The sequence below is a fragment of the Linepithema humile genome, chromosome 1 (assembly GCF_040581485.1).
Source record: "Linepithema humile isolate Giens D197 chromosome 1, Lhum_UNIL_v1.0, whole genome shotgun sequence".
In the NCBI taxonomy this organism is placed as follows: Eukaryota; Metazoa; Arthropoda; class Insecta; order Hymenoptera; family Formicidae; genus Linepithema; species Linepithema humile.
In genome coordinates, this window is record NC_090128.1 from 21,105,522 (window position 1) to 21,124,683 (window position 19,162).

At 34.9% G+C, this 19,162-nt stretch overlaps 3 protein-coding genes across 10 annotated transcripts; 1 reads left to right on the forward strand and 2 right to left on the reverse strand.

Annotated features, from left to right (window-relative positions):
* Positions 1–3: 3 nt before the first annotated feature.
* On the forward strand, positions 4–4,042 carry alpha-Man-Ib (alpha-Mannosidase class I b). Its single transcript, XM_012362750.2, has 11 exons — positions 4–321; positions 444–614; positions 683–836; positions 940–1,125; positions 1,199–1,347; positions 1,428–1,616; positions 1,684–1,871; positions 1,945–2,071; positions 2,143–2,307; positions 2,418–2,567; positions 2,630–4,042. The coding sequence occupies exons 1-11, from the start codon at positions 223–225 to the stop codon at positions 2,846–2,848; spliced, it is 1,797 nt and encodes a 598-aa protein (XP_012218173.1). The 5' UTR covers positions 4–222; the 3' UTR covers positions 2,849–4,042.
* LOC105669690 (uncharacterized) lies at positions 3,895–14,136 on the reverse strand. Of its 8 annotated transcripts, none has more exons than XM_067356071.1 (3): positions 11,207–11,624; positions 9,750–10,118; positions 3,895–5,083 (listed from the first exon to the last, which is right to left on the reverse strand). In XM_067356071.1, the coding sequence occupies exons 2-3, from the start codon at positions 9,878–9,880 to the stop codon at positions 4,732–4,734; spliced, it is 483 nt and encodes a 160-aa protein (XP_067212172.1). In that variant the 5' UTR covers positions 9,881–10,118; positions 11,207–11,624; the 3' UTR covers positions 3,895–4,731. The 8 variants fall into 8 exon arrangements, with proteins under 8 accessions (XP_067212172.1, XP_067212183.1, XP_012218201.1 ...); XM_067356082.1 differs by lacking the exons at positions 9,750–10,118; positions 11,207–11,624 and adding exons at positions 5,371–5,668; positions 7,827–7,844; XM_012362778.2 differs by lacking the exons at positions 9,750–10,118; positions 11,207–11,624 and adding exons at positions 5,371–5,668; positions 7,655–7,820.
* Positions 14,137–14,826: 690 nt separating this feature from the next.
* LOC105669685 (juvenile hormone epoxide hydrolase 1-like) lies at positions 14,827–19,162 on the reverse strand. The gene is made up of 8 exons (XM_012362753.2): positions 19,004–19,162; positions 18,512–18,623; positions 17,066–17,258; positions 16,375–16,616; positions 16,121–16,236; positions 15,826–16,025; positions 15,317–15,551; positions 14,827–15,257 (listed from the first exon to the last, which is right to left on the reverse strand). Exons 1-8 carry the CDS (start codon positions 19,063–19,065, stop codon positions 14,990–14,992), a joined length of 1,428 nt encoding a protein of 475 aa, XP_012218176.1. The 5' UTR covers positions 19,066–19,162; the 3' UTR covers positions 14,827–14,989.

Here is a 19,162-nt window from a genome sequence, read left to right on the forward strand (position 1 = left end):
AACAGACCTTTTAACTGTTCATGTCAGGGTAGACGTTAACAAAGCAATAATAAATGAATTTAATGAAAATGTAAAAACATGTTAAATATATTTGCATAAATCGTATAAATGAGGACCTTCGATTGTTGGATTGATTCGTCGCAGTGTCATACTTTAAGTGTCCTGACAGAACGACTAGTTTCCGCACGTGCCGGAACAAGTTAACCTACAGTTTTCGAAAATATGTTTTCGCACAGAGACTCGGGTAAATCGGATTACATTAGCTTAAATATTCATGATAGTGCATCGTTTACACGAGGCACTTCACGCAGTTTATGGAGGGTACGTATATCCAAATACAAAATATTACAATTGTGTTTGTACTTTTAGTCTACATGAGTAATTTAGAATGTCGCAATTATTTATACGTCATTCAGCTATTCAGCTATTCATCTCTTTTTCAGCAATGGAATCAGTTGTCTAGGTTTCAAAGAAATATGCTATACTTTGCAATTATCACAATTCTACTTGTAATATTTTATCTCCTGCCTAGTGAAACCAAAGCTGGTACCTCTGACAATGAGGTTGATTATAGTAATGTAGAAATTGTACAGGATACGGGAAAGTATGAGAAGGTACGCAACATCGAGACAGGTTTTAAGTTTGTATTCAAAAACTATCAAATTTCCTTTTTGTTCTGTAGGCAATCGAGGAAGTTGTTGTAGATAATGATGAACAGGGTGCTGGACCTGGTGAAGTAATCGAGGAGCCAGAATTTCAACCAGAGATTAATCAAGTTGATGATGATCAAATTGGTGAACCACCACAGCCAAAACCAAACATTCTTAAATTTAATGGTAGACTTGATTTGTTTATGAAGCAATCACATTACAAATTTAATAAATATAAGTAGATTTGGTTGCAAGAGTGGAAATAGGTTGTAATGCTTTGGATTTTTAGGTCCACAAAATAGTAGACAACAAGCTGTTGTAGCTGCATTTAAACACTCCTGGGATGGCTATAAGAAATATGCTTGGGGTCATGATAATGTTAAACCAATATCGAGGAGATATCATGAATGGTTTGGTTTAGGTCTTACAATAGTTGATTCGTTGGATACTATGTATATAATGGGGTTAAACGATGGTGTGTATAAATATTGAATTTTTAAATAGCTCCTTTGTTGATAGCAAAATAATTTTCTTTAATTATGTTATAGAATTTTCAAAGGCAAAGAAATGGGTGCAAGATAGTCTAGTGTTTACAATGAATAGAGATGTTAATTTATTTGAAGTTACAATTAGAGTATTAGGTGGTTTACTGGCGGCGTATCATCTTTCCGGTGATATACTCTTTTTAAATAAGGCTGTAAGTAGCAGATTGAAAATAATTTTAATTGATTCTGTAAGAATCTTGATGTAGGAAATAATTTAATGGCATGATTTAAGATGGATTTAGGTGATCGCATGATGCCAGCATTTTCTACCAGATCTGGTGTTCCATATTCCGATGTGAATCTCGGCACTAGAAGTGCACACAGTCCTAAGTGGGGTCCTGATAGTAGTACGAGTGAAGTTACTTCCATTCAGTTGGAATTTCGTGATCTTAGTCGTAGCACAGGGCAATCTAAGTTTGAGGTAATTTCAGGATTGGTACGATTGTCAAAGCAGTTTACAATATATATCTAATTTGATATATTTTTAGACTGCAGCTGCAAAAGTTTCCGAACATGTACATAAGTTAGAAAAATATGATGGTTTAGTCCCCATCTTTATTAATGCTAATACAGGCCAGTTTCGAGAATACGCAACGATCACATTAGGAGCTCGAGGCGATAGTTATTACGAATACTTATTGAAACAATGGTTGCAAACTGGAAAAACCATAGACTAGTTAGTATATCATATAAGAAACTATAATTAGTCAATGTAAACTTCATTCATTTTATATCGTTAATTCTTTTAGTTTGCGAGACGATTATTTGCTAGGCATTGCTGGAACACAAAAGCATCTCGTTAAATATACAGCAGTTAATAAATATTTGTTCATTGCTGAGTTGGTCGGCGCCAACAAGGAAATAAAGCCAAAAATGGTAAATAGCTTTGAAAGAAATAATCTACATAAAATTGTGCAAAGTTGCAAATGTGCGAATTTGTATTTTAGGACCATCTCACATGCTATTTAGGAGGCACTTTAGCATTAGGCGCGCGTCATGGATTAACGCCAGAGCATAATACTTTTGCGGAAGAAATAGTTAAAACTTGTTATCAAACGTACGCAATCCAACCGACGTTCCTTGCACCTGAGATTACCTATTTTAATATACAAGTGAGTTTAAAAGATTAATACACCAATTTTGAGCGATAAGAGAAAATAGAAAGCATAGAAAGTTTGATTTTACATCAAGGAAAAAAGTTATGAATTTTACAATTCTGCAGAAAATGGAAGGGGAAAATCAAATGGATATGTATGTTAAAACAAACGATGCCCATAATTTACTGAGGCCCGAATTCATCGAGAGTCTATTTTATATGTGGTATTTTACGGGAAATAAGACGTATCAAGACTGGGGTTGGCACATATTTCAGGTGAGTGTTATCTCTCCCTGAAATATCATTACACATCTGTAATGTAAAACGTGTTCCAACAGGCATTCGAGAATTATACCAAAGTCGAAGATGGCTATACAAGTATTGGTAACGTGCGAAATATTCAGCACACCCGTCAGCAAGATATGACGGAAAGCTTTTGGTTCGCTGAAACTTTAAAGTATTTATATTTGTTATTTGATGACACTAGACAATTAATAGATTTGGATAGGTGGGTATTCAATTCAGAGGGTCATCCGTTACCCATATATGAATCGTAACGCAATAGAAACAAAACTACGCACGTGAGTTGACTTTTTGCACATATATTATAAAATTTTACTTTAAATGATACAATTTCCGATCATAATGTTGTTATGACAAAATGAAGTCACATAATATTTCTTAAACTTCTTGAGCTCTCGCGACGTAATGTAGTTCCTCATTCAGGTGCAGGATTTTTTTTCAAAAGATCATTTATCATAGCGCAGTGTAATAAATCATAATATATTTAAAATACTGTATATTACGACCAGAAAATACACAAAGTTACAGATAATTTGAAATCCATGTGATAAACCACGATTTTCAGAGCATTTATGAATACTTAATATATTAGGTATATTTAACCACATGATACTTTGCATTGCAAGTATTCATTTAAAAAGAGATTATAGATTGGAAACTATAAATCTTTCTCAATTTATTACTGGCGATTTCAAATAATTAACTAATGTGCAACATTAGCTGCACCTACCAAATGCCTAAATCTAATTCAATGATAGATGCTATTAGACTTTTAGATTTGCAGCATTCGCAAAAATACACAACTTACTTATTTACTTTTATTGATATCTTCTCAATAATCAAATTAGTCAGAATTTTAGCATATATTGTACTTACCTATATATGTTTTTCGGAACTTTAAATTTTAGTTTCGTACAACATTATTCTTAAAAAAATATATCGACGATAGATTTAAAAAATATACATTATTATTTAGCATCGTTTTTGCATTAAAAATCCGTACGTCGTAATATTACAATAAAAATAATCTAGTCTTCATCTATAAATATAAATCGTACCATATATTTGCAAGCTCTGATTACTATAAATATTTACATAAATAATCAAATGTATGTAAAGTTACATAAATAATAATTTATGTAAATATTTATATAAAATATTGGAACACATCTATGCGATTCCTGCGTGCCATGAAGCGACGCGATGGTGATTAAATGCTCATATTCTCGATGAAAGCTTCTTGTCTTCATCATTACGGAAAAGAATAGAAAGCAGGTAGATTAAATGAATATAACAACAATTGTAAAATAAAGTCTGATTTAATCATCAGCTGCGCTATAGAAATACGCTCTACTTGTAGTTACTGACGCATTAAAGAAAAGCGATTGTTCTCGGGTTATTCTTCTCTCGGATTTGTAATAAATACATCCTTATACAGATATCGAAAATGCTGTTCGATATTATTTGTCTTATTTTTGTTTCCAAATGGAAGATCTATACACGATTCCTACATGCTACTGATTTCTTAACTCGTAAATTTACAAATTAATGAACAGACACGATGCCTGATATGTTCCAAACGATTGTCACAATTAATACTGTCAAATGCGTGTCGTCGATGTTAACATTAATGCCACGGAAGACACATACAATGTATAATATAACCTGTTCTATAACATATGTGAGGGAATGCTTATAGACTATTTAAATTGACTTTTGCAATGTCTCTTGACGCAATTTTTATCACGTCATGGCAGTGCTGCAACTTTCTTCTCTCTGAAGTACATTTTCTAAAAATATAAGTTAATTATTTACGCGTATGCTTCTCAAATCGCTTTTAATCGAATAGTCGGATGCTCGATGAAATATCATGCGATAACATCAAATACTTATGTGTAATTATGAGCATTGCACGTTCATTTATACACACATTTACAAAATTTTCTATACGTCGCGATAGGATTTTCTTATACTTCTTGTATATCACAAAGTATCCTAATGGCGCGCAATACTTATTGTAATATCAAATCCTAAATTTTGCGCCGAAAAAAAAGCGCTTCAGGAACCCCGAAACTGATATAATGAGTCGCGAGGGCACCGGCTTTTTTTTAACATTATTTAACTAGGATTTTTTTGTTCAGACTATTGTGCAATCGCAGCATTGTTGCGTATAATAAATGCAATTGATTAAACAGGCATCATCTGGCTCGTTGGGTGATTTTTTCGCGTTCACATCGAAACCATTCTTTTCGATCTCCGGTTTCGGTTCCGGCGTGGGTAAGGTCTTTTGTACGATCGGCACCGCCTCTTCTATCTCCTCGGTGTTGTCCTTGGCAGCGTCCGCAGTAGGTTTCGACGGTGGCTTCGTCGATGTTACAGGCGTAATCATGACCTTCTCCAGTCTCGCGTCGTCAAGCACGTCGAAACCCGCTGAGGATGATATCGATGCCTGTGGTGGAGGTGACGAGTCGCCGGACGACATTATCACGCTGCAACATAGATATTCTTTATGTGAATTTAATCTACTTTAAAAATTGACAAAAAGTCTTAAAGTTGAAAAAATCAAATTTAAATTGATTTTCTAAAGTTCTTGAAAAATATATTAAACCATTATTGCACTAAACTTTCAAGTTTTGATTAGATGATTGTTAGCAACATTTAACATTAATTAACATTTGTTTGCTTTTTTTTTAATAAGTTATGTAGATTTGTTGGATTAAATAGATTATTATTTTATGGCTATGTCTTGGAATTTTGGGCTAGGAAGCGAACCTACCACCTAGTCTTTTTGCAAGGGTGCGTTCGAGTTCTCTCCTCTGCAGTTAGGGTAGAATAAAATGACGCTCGCTCACACATGTCTTTCAGGTTAATTTTCGTCACGTGAAAAATGTTTGTAACTTTATCAGGACACTTATTCGCCGCTTTTGAAACACTATACTCTTATCGCGCTACTCCTACGCGCTCAGCATACCACTCTGATGTAACTTTCATCTAGTGCATCTAGTCTAGTCATTCCTTGTGTTCTTGATTTTTTTATTTAAAACCAAGCAAACACACGAGGGATTCTCTTCTTTCTGCAGAAAAGCAAGTTATCAAATACGCTGACGACGCCGTCTAAATAGACGTTGGTTGATACGCGCGTTTGTGTAAATATCGCATAAAATCCTCCATCATAAAAGGCTTATTACGTTCACAATTACGCAATTAACCTGCCTCGCATCTGGTGCATCACTCGCGGCGATTACATCCCAATTGATCGAATCTTTGAACACGTGGAGGACAGTAACAGACTGAATACCATCGAGCATTCTGTCCGCTAATAGAGGCTAATGAGCGTCAACTGCGATCTACATTGCATATCGCACTATCTATTGAAACCCGATTGATAACCTAGCGCAATTTATTATTTATGAAGAGAATTTCCTCGAATTTGTCTTTTCTTTCCTTCATAAAATACAAGATTAAAAAACAATTAAATTTTTAGTTATTGGTTATCTTAAAAAAGTTACTCTTTTTGAAACATTAATGTTACAAGTTTCATTCAAAATAATACACATGTGCGTATTTGTGATCTTTTATCGTTAATTTCATCTAAAAAATGTAAAATATATGTTGACACTTTCGCGGCCGCTCACGTATTTTTACGTTTATACTTCGGTATAAGTCAGGAGCCGGTCGCGTAATTTTACGTTTACTGTTTTTTACATCATTATATTAGATCATGAAATGAATATGAAATATCAGATTTTATATCAGTTCAATATAATAGAGCGGCTTCAAGCGTTGAGCAGAGCCGAATATATAACGATCGCAAAAGTTTTAAGATTATAACTCAGTTGAATTAAATATTTTATTAAAATAGACGTTAAGAAATACAATTAATAATCAGTTCTAACAAAAATTCAATAATTGCACGGGCAAATTTATATTTTTCTTTAAAATGAGAGGAATGTTACGATGAGCGATGCTTTTTATTGAAGTCTTTTCCAGAAAAAAAGAAAAGAAAATCCAAAGAAAATTCCACGTGACGTCATAAAACCGTTAGCTTTAGGGCATAGTCTAAGGGACCTATTTCTACCCTCCATATCAATTGTACTCGCCTAGGTCAAATTTTAAGTGAAAGCTGTTCTCGGAAGCAGCTGGTATTTCATGCACAAAAGCTGTTTCACAAAGTCAATGCGTAATTTTCGTTTTTTTTCCACGTATAGACGAGAGTAAAATTACTGCATAATTAAATAAAAATATTTTTATAATTATTTTATTGCATTAAAAATATATGTAAAATATTGCTATTTTCATTATCTCGTTTTTTATGAATAATTATCTGAAGTGGTAAAGTGTCCAACAATGATAATCAATAGTAAATAATGATAACATGATTTTACCAAAATTTCTAAGATGCTTTCTGTAATTTTGCTCGCAAATTTACAAAATACATTTATAATTATATTGTAATCGTATATGATTATAACTATTCACAAAAATATTCAAGTTAAATTAAGAAATTAGTAATTGAAATTTGATGTTGAAACTAACGGAATTAAAAAACAAATGTAACAATTAGAATGCTTTCGGAGTACATGCATCATATATACCAAATCGATACATTAAACTATGCGTGCAGCATACTGACGACGAAATGCAAATAGCTATCATGATCACAATTTCGCAACACAATGTTACGCAAGTGTAGTTTTCTATTATTTTTAACAATGAACTCAAAAAGTTTGCCAGGCTCATTAACTTTGCTTACATCTGCATTAATAATCAGTTCTAACAAAAATCCAATAATTACACGGGCAAATTTATATTTTTCTTTAAAATGAGAGGAATATTACGATGAGCGATGCTCTTTATTGAAGTCTTTTTTCAGAAAAAAAGCAAAAAAAATTCCACGTGGCATCATAAAACCGTGACTAGAAATTTTTAGTACTTCTCTTTTCAGCTTATTTTCTATTAACTAATAATTAATGCTAAAAAATAATTAATTGTTAGAACAATTAATTAATTGTTAGAACCATTAATTAAACATAAAAAATAAGTAATGATTAACGGCATACTGTTCCAAACGTGTATCACAAATTACTATTTTGCTGCTTAACACACACATGCATAAAATGTTTAATAATTATTGTATACGAATGTCATTTGTTCACATCGAAACGACCGAGACTGAGTATTAGTTCGCAAAATCGAAAGATGAATCAAAACGTGACTGTGTGAAACTTATACCGGTGCAACACGAGTACCGCAATCGCGCGCCGTCAACGGTCGCCGTAAAACTGTCCAGCCTGAACCCTGAGAACCTTATCCCACCCTGAGTAAGCTTTACACGTGTTATACGGCAGTGCCGTATTAAAGACAGAAACACACAAAGCTAAGATTGAAAACGTGGCACAAAAAAATGACAGAAATTTATTCTGCAAAATTGAATGATTAATTAATTTTTATACGTATGCGCAAGTATTTTCGTTAAAAAAGCTATTTCTTAAATCATTCTTTTTTACTTGATAAGTAAACAAGCTAAAAGGTACAAGCAATAATATTTAATTGCAAAAATAAGATTAAGGGTGTTAAATGGAATAAAAGGAAGAATAAAATAATTTTGAAAAAATGTAAAAATTAGAAAATTAGAAATTCGAAAATTTATAAATTTTGTTATATTCTAATTAACAATTTTACATCAAAAATTGAATACTCCAATTAATAAGCTTGCAAAATTGCGATAGATTATTGTCAAATTATATCTTTATGTATTTTTTTCGCTGTTATTACGTTATATCTTTCAAGTTTACATTTGGTAAAGATACGAAAAAAAATAGTCGATGAAGAGAAAGTAGATGACCGGTTCCCACCAGCAGAGTTTTGAAATCAACGAATCCGACTACCTGATCGGATTCACGATTCCTCTCATGAAGTATTTACAAATACTAAGCTTTGTACGGTATTGATCGAAGCATGGAATTCGAAGAAAATTGTTGCAGTGTACTATAGGTTTAACTAATGCTTAAGCTATTTATCGTCTGTCTGTCAGCCGAGTTATTTTGCTTCACGTACAATATGAAAATAATACTTTTAATCTTTATACTCCCGCGATAATATCATCATTTATTATGTATTCATACAATCATAGTAAATAACATGACATGCACTTAAATGTTTAACCGCAAAGCGAATGCAAATAAAAAATTAATAGAAAATTTAAAAAACTCTGAAAATTAGAATATCTATTCAATCAATTTCAGAATTCTGTGTCTATTAATAAGGGTCTATAATAAATCAGAATTCTGTGTCTATAAATAAAGGAATACAAGCTTCAACATACCATTGATACATTAAAAATAATTAACAAACGCAAATAATATTGATAAGAAATCGAGCAGATGACACGATAACGCGATAAACCGTAGATTATAACAAAATTTTTAACCGGTGCGGATTATTGTGAGATTCTGCGAAATATCGAAAGAATTCCTTGGCACAAGCATGCTCGGCCAAGCGGACACGTGATAGGATTACAGGATGAACGAAGAGACGACTTAACCTACAACCTACAACGCATTTGCACCGGGCGTTCTTTTCCTTCTCGACTTACTCGTAACTTCCATGCTGCGCGAATGGGTTTTTGAGGTGCATTATTCAGCTGGTGACACCGTCGGCGGTAACACGAGCGTTGCTGTACCAGAGATGCACTGTCGTTGCCGTTGGTATGGTCGCGATCGCCGCGATCGATGATGGATACGATCGAAACTGCGTGCTGCGAAAGCATCTCGAACGATCTCACTGCCGTGATCGCGCAACAATGTGTTGTATACGCGCACGCACAGCACGCGTGTGTGGGATGCAGGGGCAAGGGACTCGAGGGACTGCCGCGTGAATTGGGACTCGTTGGAACCGGTATAATATCGTTGACTCGCATTCCCGACGCGGCGGATGTATACATACTACCAAAACGATCTTGGCGTCGATCGTGACAATGGAAACGCGATGAATGACGTTAGGTAAATTTTGCCGTTTATCATGAAGAATTAAATTTGCCGAAATTTTCACGCGTTCAATTGTGGAGCTCGGCAAATATTCCGAATTGCAAAATACCGAAATGAGGTAACAGCAATGTACGCGATAAGAATGGAGACAAATTGAGTATGGACTTACGTAAAGAGGTTAGCTTCGTGCCTTTTCTTTTTCTTCGAGTGCATCCAATTACGAATGTGATGTTTCTTGCTATTACTCTCTTTCTTCGCCTTGCCATGTCCGCGCGATTTACCGTGTCCGCTCGAGAACATGCTCTGTTTACGGTTAAAACAAACTGCTACGCACTTGTAGTTGTGTCACACTACGCATCTGACAAACGTTCGTTTCTTTAACTGCATGTTTTATTAATACATCTTATGTATTCAACTCCGTCATCATGTGATGACACATAATCTTCCGGAGTCATATCCTCGCGATGATCTCGGAAATCGCGTGAAAACTGCATGGAAATTCGCGAGATAACGAGCAGCCGATTGGCCGCAACACTGACTGAAAACGGAGAAGGATTCAGCTGGTTGTGCCACTATCGGCTAACTGTACACGCGTAATGGGTATGTGAATGTGCGTAACGTAACGCTGTGTGACGCGGACGGTGAAAGAAACAAGCAAAAATTCAGCAACAATGTACGGCACGTTTGGTATCGCGCGTATTTTAATTCATTTTGCAAAAGCTTAAGAATGTCTACTTCTATATTACTATAAAAATTCTTCAGAACACAACTCTTAAGAAACTATTTTCGTCGTCGTTTTTAATTCACTTTTTATTAGCAATGCACATAACTCAGGAAACAATTGTATTATACATAATTATTATTTAATAGGCACAATGTCAACTAGTGACGGCATTCGAATGGTTAATGATGAATAGCGTAGACTTAATTGCTGGTGTTCCTGCAGTGTCATTCTAGTGATTATCCTTGATCTCGATTTCTCATGCGCAATGGGCAGATTTCATCAATTATTTACGTTACGCTCGATCGCAAGCGATTATTTTGGAATTTTAGTGGTTCTACTGATGTCAAGCATGGTTCTTATAATATATTTATAAAAAATTCGAAAAAATATGTGGATGACGGTGTAGTATTTTTTGATACACATCAGGTTACCAGAATGTTAATGCAAATTACCAGTCTCAGCAGATATATCTCGCGAGCATATTTTAACATGTAAATTAAGCCGTGGACGCTTAGTCGATGAGAACTTTCTGTTAGTGAATAACAATGAGAAGCAAAAAAGAATTACACACAACCGCAAAATTCGTTTAAAATTAATGCCGAGTTAAAGTTTTCAAGCAATTAAAAAACATAGCATTTTAACACTTTTATCGTCTATGCATATATAATTTAGCAAAAGGATTATATCAACATAATCACTGAGGTTCAAAATCGAGGAGTAATGTTTCTCTTGCAACACTGTTTTCGCCGAAGTTGATTTTTTCTCACATAAATATCTCGATATGCACGATGACCGGTCGTTCGACATTGATTGCATTAACTGCGATAAATCATGATTTACGAACGTCACGGATAGAAGTCTGAATAAGGATAAATATACACGCTAAGAGCAAGTAGACTCACTCTTCTTTGTCCTTTTTGAAAACGACTGCAAAGAAGTTATTTTCCTTTTTCTCGTCTTTCCAAATATGTTTCTTTCCCATTTCGATTTCTCTTTTTTTTTACGGTATTCACAAGACTTGTACTCGTCAGAGAACATAACGACGGTTCGTCGGCATGTTTCACCAATGACTAAACCGAGCAAACTGCCGTGCATGGCAAGCGTTTGTAACTAACTCGCAACAAACACTCTCTCAAAGCTTCATGCTTTATTAATGGACGTATTGAGTATTTAACCCCGTCGTTGCGCGCGACAATACAAAATCGTCTGCGGTGCTTAACCTCGCGGCTCTAGAATTGCGCAAAATTGCATGGAAATGGTAGCAGGCAGACGACGATGATAGATGAAAATCTAGGATGAAGATTACGAATCATAACATATGAAGTATGAGTGCAATACCATTTAATGACAAATTGTTGCAATCTTACATTGTGCTAGGCAGGATTCCGATTATCCGTCCCTTCGGCTCGTTTTGCGCCGGAATTCCACTCTGTTTTCTCTCTTCTCACCGCCGAATATTAAATAAGGCGTATTTGCGCTTCGCCGAAACGTACCTTACGCTCCTTTCTCGGCTCACGTCGCGCTTCCTTTTTGAGACGCGCATGTAAACGTGGTCGATATGAAACCGGTTCTCAGCAAGCGAGAGAAGCGTGCGAGGATAAAAAAATCGGAACTCTCGTGCCCCCCCAACGTCTCTCGTAGAATATATCTCGTACAAATTATAATAGCTGCTATTTGTTGGCGCTCGCATTCGCGTGCAGAAATGCCCGGCCTTCTACACGGAATCGGGTACGGTACACGGTCTAACGATTCGCAACATTCATTTGCTCTTTAACGCTAAACTGCAATAATTTCTCATTTTGGCACGTGTGAAATTCGCTCCGTGCTGTGTTAGTTTCTTGGAAAATTTGCGCGCATTCGTCACTCGGTCGTCGAGTTAGCACGTGTAGAGTTACGCAAAGTGCCCATTTCAGAGACATACAACACCGCTAGCACTTGAGGCTGGCCACCGAGGACGAGATATCGCGTTCAAAAGGAGGGACGGAATATTTAATGTTGAGGTGTGTACAGCGTGTTGCACCGCCGCCGCCCGGCGCCGGCCCATGTGCGAATCCTACCACGAATGTCAAACAGACCGTGACAGAAAACTTTTGCATGTCCATTGTCTTCGTTAGACCTCTAGAGGTGAAATTTCGCAGATGCTCACTAAGAACCTACAAATTTTGTATCTGTGAAAAAAGCAATTTAGAGACGAGAACTAAAATATTTTACACATTATTTTATATCTTGCGAGAATTTTTACTATAGAGAAGCAAAATTTAATCAATGATTGTCCCTACATTTTATTTTGCGGCCACTTTTACGAGGCACATATGAGAATAATCCAGTAAGCAAAATATCAGCAATGTTGGCAATTTGATCAAATTTGTTGTCAACTTGCTTACATTGCTAACATTTGGCCATCTGTTAAAGCGAGCTGTGTGAAAAATTCACATTTTACTCGTGCATCTCGGCACTAGAGAGTGAGCAATATTTGCTTATTGACGAATTGTGTCTGCCGGTTCATTTACCGCTTTTCGTCGGGCAACGACAGCCGTGGGCGTAATGACAATTCGGTCAAATGTGTACTCGGGAAGTCTGTAACCTCGACGTAACGAACGCGTAACATCACGCACGCACGTTCGCTCGCACACACGCGTCCATTCAGTCTCACGTACGTGCGAATGTACGCACATATCGCACACTCACCTGCTGCCGGACCTGCTCGACGTTTCTTGCGTGTAAACATCCGCGTGAACGAGAATCGCCGTCGTTGGGTCTGCTCCGCCTGTCATCCTCTCCACTGTCATAATGGCCAGAACGAACTTATTATAGCGCGCCGGCGTCTTGCACTTCGCTGTCACGTGGTCGAGGCTGATCTCTTGTTTCGAGTTGAAAAAGTCCTACGCTAGCCGGAATTTGTCACTGCGTGTGCCACACGCGATATCTATGATTTGACTGAATGAATGAAAAACGCAAGACACATAGCTCTTCACAAATACAATTGCTGCGCGAACGATTGAAAGAAAAAAAATTATTTATCTCGCACAATATCAGTGATATCAACTTAATTCGCCGTACGATGTATCCCGCGCAATAATACTGATCGGCGATCATTAAACAAATCGTAATGTGAGCAAAGAACGCGCGCGACTAGCCTTCACCGTGGTTTATACTTCGACAATCCGTGAACAACTGACGACTTTCGTCTGTGGCCTACGCACACGCTTGGCCGACCGGGAACCCTCCTAAATCTCTACAAGTAACACCCCTCCTTCTCACCCTCTATCTTTGTTCTATACGTTTGCTACTCTCTATGTGGCAGTTAACGAAGACCGAATGTTTTTCGACGAAAAATGTCTCAACCATTTATCGAAAAATTTATCGAAAAATTTTATCAACTTTATGCCGAAGAACTTTTTTAATGAATATTAAATAACGTTAATTGATAGTTTTATTATCTTTCTATCTCTTTTTAGAAATGTAATCTAGAAAAATTTTTAATTTTACTTAACAGAATTAAAATCTTTAATTAACGTTTACAGAAGCTACTTAAATGCTTTTTCGAAAATATATTTTCTATGTGACATATTCTATGTTGAGCCAGCAAAATGGCAATTTAGCTGGATAAAATTGGCGAATCTAAAGTAATTTTTAATGAACACGAAGTAGATATATTTATCGCTGTCTGCAGATATCGAGAAAATTAATCTCACCGGAATTAAGCGATTCGGATCGCTAGGAGCATCACATAACTATTTACGCATACAGTTCATTTTCGTTTACTCTTATAGCGCATTTGCGCGCATCACGCGTCACGTTTGGGGCTCAGAGAGGGTCTGTCGCTGCCCCTTCTACAACGTTCTTATGGGGTCCTTTGTTGCACGCCGCCTGCCGAGCCGTCCGGTCGTCTGGGAATGAATCGGAAAGCCTCAATTTCCAAGAGTCACGTTACGGGCATTTATAAAGGAATATCCTTCATGTTTTGAAAGAACAAAAAAAACTTTTACTATTTCAAACTAATTCTACATTTCATGATTAGATATACTCAGCATGAAATATGGAGTCATACAATAGTTTCAAGAGAAAGTGAGAATTGCAAATGTTTAGATATATATTATATAACTTCATTCTATTATTGTTGTAATATGTTTGTAACATGTGAAAAATATAAAAGCGATAGCAAGAAAAGATAGATATTGATAAATTGCCATGTACACTAACTTATATATTTTTACATAATCATTGTTATCAGTCGTCAGCAATCTTACTATATATCACTCGTTAAATTCGTTAGCAAGTCTGCTTATCGTAAAGCACACAAATACGATATGACGATATATTCATGTAATTTATATGCACATTATCATTTATTTTACGTGCTTAACTGAGTGATAATTTAAAAAAAAATAATTTCGAGATATTGTTGTTAAAAACTAAATTTTAAAAAATTTGAAAAGACATTCAAAAATAATTAATAATTTTAAATAAAAGTTTCGAAAAATAATACTGGAATACTTGGCGAAAACAACATAGAAGAATATAAAACAATAATTATTTTATTTAAAGAACTTTCACCTATACAAAATTAAAAAAAAAACACAACACTTAACGCAATAAAAATGCTTTTAATGATTAAACACAATATAATTTAGAATATTTTTAGATTTTATTATTTCCTCTTTTAACGTGGCATAGCAATTTATTCAAATTTTTGTGGGCTCCTTTCTCTTCTTTTCCGTTTTCGGTACGTCTTTGTTATTAGTTTTCTTTTTATTATCTTGAGTCTTGGAAACAAATTCGAAAACATCGTCTGCTAAAAGAGCTGGTTCCTCAAGTGCAGCGAAATGACCTCCACGTGGTAAATGGTTAAAGTGTATCAAATTTATATATCTCTGACGAACGAGACTCTCCGAATCATAAAAAATCTCATGAGGAAATATCGCACATCCCATTGGCACATGAACTTGCAGTCTAGAAATTAAACGTACGTTAGCACAGAAAACAATTTGCAAAAAGAAAAAGACACTCACTCTTCTATTTTGCTCGCATAATGTGCCTTGTTAACTTGCTCGGCGTAAATACGAACGCTCGTAGTAAAAGAATTGGTAACCCAATAAAACATAATGTTATCTAAAAGTTCATCTAAGGTGAATTTCTCGAGCAAACCGCCATCAGCACGCAATCTGTATTCTGAGTTTGTTGCTGTACTGAATTTTTCCAAGATATATCCTGCTAATCCTACTGGCGAAGCTGCCACAGCAGTGCCTATAAAAAAATAATTTTCAATTATTTAAATTTCTCAAAAAATAAATTGCACATTGCACGCATTATATTAAAATGTCTCAAATGTTTAAAAGTGAAATTGATATATCAGCTAGTAGTTTAACAAAGAAACGTTAGGAAAAAGAATTATTAATTCTTCTTTTTACGTTTTACCTTAAAGTTTAATTACAGTTGACTTTTCAAAATTAAGAATTTATAGACTTGTATTTAAAAATACAGAATTTTACTATGAAAATTTTTTCATATAGACAAATACCTATAGTATCCGGTTTAGTAGCTTGTATATGAAAGTATCCTGATTCTTCAATGAGAAAACTCAAGTGAGATTCTAAAGGATACATTCTAGAATAATGTTCACTCTCGACTACGAGTGATGGGATAAAAACACCAAGCAATTTCCAAAAAAAGTTTGACTTGCTCATTACTACACACATATTCAAATGGCCGCCAAGAACGCTGAAAAATAACGATTACTTTGTATTTATACCGGTTATTTTGTATTTTTTTATACGTCTTATTAAATTACCACACGTATTATTTCTGATACCCACTTGTCTGGGAAGAAAATAGCTATATTCCTGGCAATAACTGAACCCCAGTCTCCTCCCTGTACGTAGAACTTGTTGAAGCCAAGACGTAACATAAGATTTTTGAATATAACAGATATCTGAAAATAATAAACAATTGACTATATTTACGCGCCGCAGAGATAAATATCAAATATTAACAATATCAATACATTATTTTTATACTGTCTTGGATTATGTGATGCACAAGATTATTCGTATTTTTTAACAAACTTTACCTGTGCCGGGCCCATTCCTGGTCGTACAGCCGCTTGCGAAAATCCATATCCTGGAAGTGAAGGTGCTATCACCTCAAATACAAAGTCTTTGTCAGGACGCGGTGTCGTTAATATAGGCAAAATTTTTTGAAATTCCACCACGGATCCTGGCCAACCATGTAGAATTAACAGCGGAAGAACTTTTATATTTTTTCGCTCCGGTGGAATATGTGGTTTCACATGATAAAAATGTATATCCAGACCTATAGATAAAAGAAAAAAAAACAAGAAAATAATTTTATGCAATGAATCAGCAAACTACTAAATTGCCACATTGATTTAAATAAATTTATATTCAATAAAAAGCGATTGGTCTTTTGTCATTTGCGAAGTTAAGAATTACAATTAATAGTCAATCGTTTACACTCAACCAACTGCACTTTGTACTGAGATAAAAAGCTCATTCTACATACAATATTGTAACTACTGTGGATGAATTATTTAAGTCGCTATTTATTACTTTCCGTTAATTGCAAATGCAGGAAACAATAAATACCAAGAACAAAAAAAAAACATTTTACGAATATGTCGTATTTCCAGTTATTTATTCATTTATTATAAAATTTTTACGAACATTTTTTTTTTCTTTTTTCTTTAAAAATAGCGATGAGTCACTGACAACAAAAAAAAACAATAACAAAAAATGTATTACCTTGTATATTGGTTACATACTGAGGATATTTGTTGAGCAGTGCTTGCCGTTCAGTCCAATTATATTTCGTATACCAGTATTCAAGAATATTTTTCAAATAAGTTGTGCTGATACCGTAAGTCCACGCAACATCCTCCAACGGCTCCACCAATTCTCTTCTTTTTGCAAGTCGTTCGTTTAAATCGTCGATTACCTTATTGAATAAATTGCGTTTTAGAAAAAAATTATTGCACGTTCCTCTTCAGTTCAGTTTTTCTATGAAAGAACCATTAGTGACGGTTTCAAGTTGTGATATTAGATTTTTTATTGTTTTAAGTCAATTTCTTTCATTTTTTATTATGATTCTTAAAATAATAAAAAATGTATGCAAAATTTAATATTTACTGTAGCTAAAACTTTGTTTTAGCATTGATTAACATTTAGAAAACGGTATTTTACTATCTCTTTTGCTGATCATAAATCCTCCGATAAGATAGGAAATATATTTGGTTACTCGTTGGCCAAGAATTATTACCGCATTTCAGTGGCGCATCCATGAGGGGGGGTTTTGAGGATTAAAACTCTCCCCGAAATTTAATTAATATACCTTATTTTTTTATTAACTTAACAAAAAGTAAAAAATCTGTAGTTAAATAAAATGCGTTCAAACATTTGTATTTTTTGTCTGTTATTAACTATGGTCGCAATTTTAATAATTTAAAATTCACGCCAATATCTTTGCACACAAATAATTATAATAGCCTCTCCAGCTATACTGCTGTTCGAACGTATATAATATCTACTTTAAGATATTCATATTGTGAAAGGATTTAAATAAATTACTTGAGAAACATCTAGCAGCCGTACATATAGACAAATTTTCTGATTATTTAAGCAATCCAGTTAATCTGATTATTTAAGAAAAACTAAGAAAACTCAATATCAATTTATAATTATGCTACTATAAAAATAAATTGTATTTTTTATTAAACAATGTAAAATTTTTATATTTTTTAGTGTGCAATATAAAATTATCCTGACTTTTGGTCATACTGTTTTATTTTGTGTGTGAATTTTAACCCCCCCCCCCCCGAAAAAAATATTTTGAGTGCGCCACTGCCGCGATTAATCAGCAAGTGTTCTCGTTTTTTATCTTTAGTAATGGCCGATACGCTGACAAAACAGTATTAAATTTATAAGACGAAAATAAAAATAATAGCAAATTTGGAGATGCAGTATTAATAGCTGACGATAAAATTAACATTTTTTTTCTTACAATTACAATCTAATAATATATCTTGCATAACATACTAACAAGAGTACATATCTCGAAGGTGTCCCAGGGAGAACAACAGGTCTACAAACATCTAATAGACGTCTATTAGACGTTCTTAGACCTGTTGTTCTTCCTGGGGTATTATTTGTTTTAATGAATAAACAAAATTTTTTTGCGTCTACATAACTTACCGACTTTGACACATTAATAACGAAAGGTCGTATTTCCTTCGATGCTCCCTTATTTTTTTCCGGTCCCCAGAAAGTTTCGGGCAAGTTCGGTATTTCTGTGACAGGATTGGAGCTGAACAGAAGTTAACAATCATAATTCTGTTTTATTGATTTAGAGTTGCTAATTAATTATTTATGGTTTCGAACAGTGATGCAAACTCGAGCCGGCCAGCACCAGGGCTCCGTGGTAGGGGAAGCATGCACAAGCGAGAATCGCTACGTCACACGTACGTGTGCGCACACGTACGTGTGACGTAGCGATTCTCGCTTGTGCATGCTTCCCCTACCACGGAGCCCTGGTGCTGGCCAGCTCGAGTTTGCATCACTGGTTTCGAATGTAAAAAGAATTGAAAGACAAAGCGTTAGAAAATGTTTACAGAATTGAGAGTAAAATGTTTTGCGGTGTAAAATATTTGGTAAGCTGTTAAAAATTCATCTATTTAACGCACTCACCGAAATAAAAAAGTTGTGCCGATGGTAACAATCAAAATCACCGTTGTAGTTTTCCACATCATGCGTCCGTTTCGTTTCACGTGAAACACATAACTGAACAAGCAGCAAACGTCGTCGTAGAGACAGGAAAGGGAAAATTGCTGGTCATATGTTTTTGCT